Consider the following 6,000-nt stretch of genomic DNA (forward strand, 5'->3'; position numbering starts at 1 on the left):
AAAGCTGAGGTCTGCAAGATGCTGGAGTTGGGTGTCATTGAACCCTCAGAGAGTCCCTGGGCCAGCCCAGGTGTGTTAGTCCCCGAGCCTCATTCTCAGGGCGGAAATAAATAAATTAGGTTTTCTTTGGACTACAGGGGCCTCAATGCAATTACCAAGACAGATGCTCATCCAATGCCAAGAGCTGATGACCCCAATCAATCAATCAATCAATCAGGGGTGTGTATGGCGCAGCCACTCACCCGTGATGGAGGCGCTAAGCTCACTGACAGGTAAGGGACAGCCATACATCTTAGCACTTTGATCTCACATCAGGGTAAGAACAGACAGGTTTGACCCCTGAATCAAAAGAAAAGTCAGCATTTTCCACTCCAGGTGGGCACATCCAGCTCACTGTGATGGTCTTTGTTTTGAGGAAGGCCCCTACCAACTTCCAGAGGTTGGTGAATAAAGTCCTTTCTGGATTGAAGTCCTTTAGTGCAGCCTATCTTGATGATATTGCTGCTTTTAGCTCCACCTGTCAGAATCACCTGATCCACCTCGAAAAGGTCCTGGAGGCTCTGCAGAGGGCAGGCCTCACTATCAAGGCCACCAAGTGCCAGATAGGGACGGGCAAGGGTGTATACTCGGGCCAACTTGTGGGTGGAGGCCAGGTTCAACCACTACAGTCAAAAACCCAGACCATCCTGGACTGGGTAGCTCCAACCACGAACCCCAAGTCAGGGCATCCCTTGGCTTGACGGGGTCCTACAGGAGGCTTGTGCAGGGATGTGGGTCCATTGTGGCCCCACACAAAATTGAGGTCTAGGTCTAAGAAAAGGCCCAAAAAGGTAAACTGGACAGAGAGCTTTCAAAAGGCTTTTCACACCTTGAGAGAATCAGTGTGCTCAGCACCCAGCCTAAAATCCCCAGATTACTTTGAGCAGTTCATAGTGCAGACAGATGTCTCTGAACATGGGATCGGGGCTGCCCTCCCCCAGACCAATGATGATGGCCATGACCAGCCTGTTGTTTTTATAAGCAGGAGGCCTCTCCCCAGAGCACAGCATTGGAGTGCCATTGAGAGAGAATCCTGTGTTGTGGTTTGCTCTCTAAAGAAGCTGAGACCCTTGTGGAGAAGTGTGGCTCAATGGTTAGAGCGGCAGACCCTGATGCAGAGGTCTGGCCCGGGACCAGGGTTCAATTCCCGCCTCGGCGGGTCTTGGGCTCAAATTTCCTCGGACCTGACAATTCTCGTCTCGGTGCCTATTCTAATCATGGGCCCCACTCTGCAACTCTGGGCAATAGCTTGCTTAATCTCCACAACGGCCCCAAAAGCGCTGGGATGCCTGGTTTCACCCTGGGGGGTGCCCAGGAGTGGACACTCACAGGGAAAACCAGGAAGGGTTCCACAGCGGTATACGGACAGCGCCGGGACACTACCTTAGGGAAGTAGCTGTGCGCTCTATAAATACCGGTACATTTACAATTACAATTTATTTACCCTATCTGTTTCGTTCTCACTTCTTTGTCCAAACCGACACCAGGCCTCTCAGATGGCTCATGCAGATGAAAGGAGAAAACCCCAAATCGTTAAGTTGGTCCATATCTTTACAGGGAATGACCTTTACAGTCAAACACATAACCGGGACTGCCCGTGCCAATGCAGATGGCCTTTGCATGGTCTTCCCCTTTGAAGATGAAAAGTCTCTAGGGAAAGGTTAGTCTCATCCGCTTTTATTTGTGAGGGGATTCATGTAGGAAAGTGCCTCTTTTGACATGCTTTGCCCCCACTGTTTGCCTGATGTCTGATGTGATTTCGACCTGTACGTGCACTGGGTCCCTGCTAACCAGATTCCCAGTGCCAGATCTCTTTCCACAAACACTGTACCACTTATCTACAAAGCAGCAGGTTAGTCAGTCACGAATATTAAATCCAAATTAATTAGATGATGTCTGTCCACCAGCTGAAATGGAGACCCTGTCTAGGGGCGGCCTCTCTTGTAGGTGAACCCCCTTAATGAGGCCACTCGAAGCTATCCAGATCACGCTGGCTCTGCAGTATAACAACTTGAGGAGGACAGATGGAATCTGCGGAACTGGAGGAGAGGTCTACAGAAAGCCCCCTTCTTTAGTACTTGCGAACAGAAGGATGTCTGGTTTGGTCTGACCTGAGCCTTTCGTACCCACTCACTCGCACCATGAGGGCGCGGAGCAAGACCTTCTAGCCTCTTACTTCATCCCATCTTCTTATGGACGCCTGTTTGCACCCCCCGGTCGTGAGTGTACTGACCGTACCTCATAGGACCACTGCAACGTCCCGTGCTCTTTATCTGTACTCTCCTTCCTCCTCTAACTTACAATCTCACGATCTCACCACGGTTGAGACTCTCAATCTCGCTGTGTTGGGGTCATGTCCTCCTATCCCTCACCCCCTCTTCAGCTCTATTTGTGCTGCACCCCCATATCGCTCTCAACGTCTTTTCTGCTCCTGCTTGTTTGTGTATCGTACAGTTCCTACTATTTCAGTAAGACTGTGCATTTGGGCAACATGAGCGTCAAAACTATGTGGGACAAAGTCCGCGCATCACATCAGAATATGTTGGTCGAATTCCTGGCTCTGCAGTGCACCGTCTGGACCGCTAACCTTCAAGGTACCGGATAGTGTCTGCAGCCTCACAACATGACAACTCTGATTCCTCAAGGAAATCGTGGAAACAGATCTACCCTTTCGTTGTTAACTCAGGCATGCCCAAAGGGACACACAGGAAGTACACAAATTGGCATTTCAAATATTTATTGAAGCAACTGGATTCTTGTGTAAAATACGTGCACTGCAATGAGCAACGGAATGTAGTAAAACATTGTAACCAGCGTTACGAGAATGGTGAACAGAATTAACAATTCAACCATTGTGTGTTTGCGTTGATTAAATGAAGACATATAATTGTGCTCCTACCTGGTGCTGCCTGTCCTAGAGGGCATAGTGTGTGTGGGAATGCCATAATACCTTAGAGTTGTCTAACTCCCCATTAACTGCGGGTGAGTGTCACCTGGGAGTCAGTCTTGGTGTAGAACAGGCAGCTGTCCTTCTCAGGATAGTGACAGGATTAGCTGGGCTATAACTCCGGCATTGGTGACCTCGACAACCCATCGAAAGTTTCCTCTGTGTAGACAACGGTGCGGCGCAGTTTGTATAAGTAAACTGGACACATTTGTTCTGTGTCTGAGCTCTGCTCCGGCCACCACTGTTGATTCCACCCAGTGCTGTCGCCATACAGACAACAACAAACAACAACATTTTGCGCAGTGCACCCCGTCCTTGTACAGAATGGTCAAAGGGATGATAATGTGCCTACGAAGAAGTGTAACTGTAAGCAAACCAGTTCTGAGGACACTATGTCATGCGTGCGTGCAAGCATCGTTCAAAAATATGTCATTCTTAAACGTGAACATGTAAAATGGAGGTGTTTGTCCCCGGGGCCTATGTAACCTCATGAAATGTGCACCCTAATATTCATGCACCCCATATCACTTCCAATGTTTCTCCACTCCTGATTTCTGCGCCCCTTGTTCATGCACCCCAATCTCCATACACCCCGTATCACTCTGAAGGTCTTCTCTGCCCCTGACTCTTGCGCCCCTTGTTCGTGCACCCCAATCTCCATGCACCCCGTATCCCTCTGAATGTCTCTTCTGCTCCTGACTCCTGCGCCCCTTGTTCGTGCACCCCAGTCTCAATGGCCCCCTTATCACTCTGAATGTCTTCTCTGCCCCTGACTCCTGCGCCCTTTGTTCGTGCACCCCAATCTCCATGCACCCCGTATCCCTCTCAATGCCATCTCTGCTCCTGCTTCCTGCGCCCCTTGTTCGTGCACCCCAGTCTCCATGGCCCCCTTATCACTCTGAATGTCTTCTCTGCTCCTGACTCCTGCGCCCCTTGTTCGTGCACCCCAATCTTCATGCACCCCGTATCACTCTGAATGCCTTCGCTGCTCCTGCTTCCTGCGCCCCTTGTTCGTGCTCCCCAATATTCATGCACCCCTTATCCCTCTGAATGTCTTCTCTGCTCCCTTCCTCTCCACAGGCAACAAGAAGAAGATCCGCCTGTACCAGTTCCTACTGGACCTGCTGCGCAGCGGGGGCATGAAGGACAGCATCTGGTGGGTGGACAAGGAGAAGGGCACCTTCCAGTTCTCCTCCAAGCACAAGGAGTCCCTGGCGCACCGCTGGGGCATCCAGAAGGGGAACCGCAAGAAGATGACCTACCAGAAGATGGCGCGTGCCCTGCGGAACTACGGCAAGACCGGCGAGGTCAAGAAGGTCAAGAAGAAGCTGACCTACCAGTTCAGCCCAGAGGTCCTGGTGAAGGCCTACCCGGAGCAGAAGCACTTTCTGCTCTGAGGGGGGTGCCAGGGTGGGAAGCTTGGCAGAGGCCCCCAGCTCGCTTCTGCTGCTTCCCAATGGTGCCCCTCTGCTTCCTGAGGACATCACTGCAGCCTCATATTTCCGGTACGAAAGACTTCCTGTTTCCCCTGGGGCGCCACCGTGTCCAGCTGTAGAGATGGGTAAAGCTCCAGGGGTAACATATGTTCTGAACATTATTATGTGGTTAAAATTATAATGGAAGTTACAGAAGACATATTGTGAGACCTCTGCTTCAATGCGAAAGACGTCAGCGGCCTCTGACCAAATGGCGTGTGGTTGAGTCGAAACGTGTCGATGCCGATGAGCTATCTAGCAATGCATTCTTTTCTGAAATCTGTGGCTTCATCCCCTGAATAAGATGGAGTCTGCAAGGGGAGTGAAGGAGCCCCCGTATTGTAAATCACTTCAAGAACCAACCAGATCATTGCTCAAGACCTGCCTGAGCTCACACATGGTGTCCGCTGGGACTATGCGCTAAGATCCACAGCTCACTTTTCCAGAGCTAGTGCCTGTGCAGGTGACATGTAGCATTCCAGAGGGTCATGTATGTAGAAGCCCTCGTTCCGACAACCTGGATAGGGCACCTGTCGAAGGGCAGGGGAGCCCTTTTTGTGATGCTGCCATCAGCAGTCGAGGCCTGTGGCCATGAGAGGGGTTTGAGGTGGATGCACTCGGGGGTGCAAACCCTTGCCTTCCCTTCAGTGGCGGCTGGCTCTCAGGGCGCATCTGCTGGCCTCACAGGGATACCCCCTCCTTGACCTGCCTTCTATGAGCTTTAGCTTCAGTTAACTGGACCTGAGTTTGATTATAGATAATGAAATGCCGCAATAGAATCAAAGATTTACATGTGATAAAGAACAAAACCAAGGAGCTCTGGGAAAGTTCTCGAATGAAGCATTCTCAGCGGGATGCATGGTCCACCAGCAGCCTGCTGCTGGCTATGGATTCAGACAAAATGATTGAGGGTTTCAATACCAACATGCCGAAGTGATGTAAGTATTCAACATTCCATGAAATATTGGTAAAGTATCCCCGAAGTCCACCGGAATATAGTAAAAGCAGCTCCTGGCACGCGTTTCGCTTCCATAACGCGTTTCACTGAGGATTCTCTTTCCCAGAAATGGAGCTTTCCCAGAGTTCCTTCTCCAGGTTTGCATATTTTATGCGAGTTTCTAAGCTTGTGAGCCGTTTTCATTTATTAAATAAATGTTTTGCTTTAAGCTCAGATTGATTTCCTATTTTTCTGGTTTCTGACGTCATTGCCAGTCTATATATATAATCTTTATTGCTTGATTAATTAAAATCATTGCAATCCCTGCTGTATGTACCAGGTATATTCGTCAAACTTACGCAAGCCACTGAGAGTCACGAGGGAGGAAGAGATGTCATTGGTGGTGGTCATGAAAGTGACACAGGAAGGGGAGGGCGAGGGCGCGTGGCAGGAACCCAGGAGGAGCAAGAAAGGGCAGTGAGGGCACAGCAATGAGGGGCGGGGCATGGGGGGGTGACAAGGACTTCCAATGCCCCCCCCCACAGACACAGCAAACCACCCTCAGGCCCTGAAGGTGCAGGGGAGCCGCGGGGGTGAGGGGG

At 50.6% G+C, this 6,000-nt stretch overlaps 1 protein-coding gene across 2 annotated transcripts in view; it reads left to right on the forward strand.

The window, feature by feature from the left end:
* Positions 1-5,632, forward strand: part of SPI1 (Spi-1 proto-oncogene) — a 164,235-nt gene extending 158,603 nt beyond the window's left edge. For both annotated transcript variants that reach the window (XM_078684450.1, XM_078684449.1), the window contains exon 5: positions 4,067-5,632. In XM_078684450.1, coding sequence (XP_078540576.1) covers positions 4,067-4,383 — 317 coding nt within the window. In that variant the 3' untranslated portion in view covers positions 4,384-5,632. The remainder of the gene's footprint in view (positions 1-4,066) is intronic.
* Positions 5,633-6,000: the final 368 nt, after the last annotated feature.

This window comes from Lissotriton helveticus, chromosome 3_2 (genome assembly GCF_964261635.1).
Source record: "Lissotriton helveticus chromosome 3_2, aLisHel1.1, whole genome shotgun sequence".
Classification (NCBI taxonomy): Eukaryota; Metazoa; Chordata; class Amphibia; order Caudata; family Salamandridae; genus Lissotriton; species Lissotriton helveticus.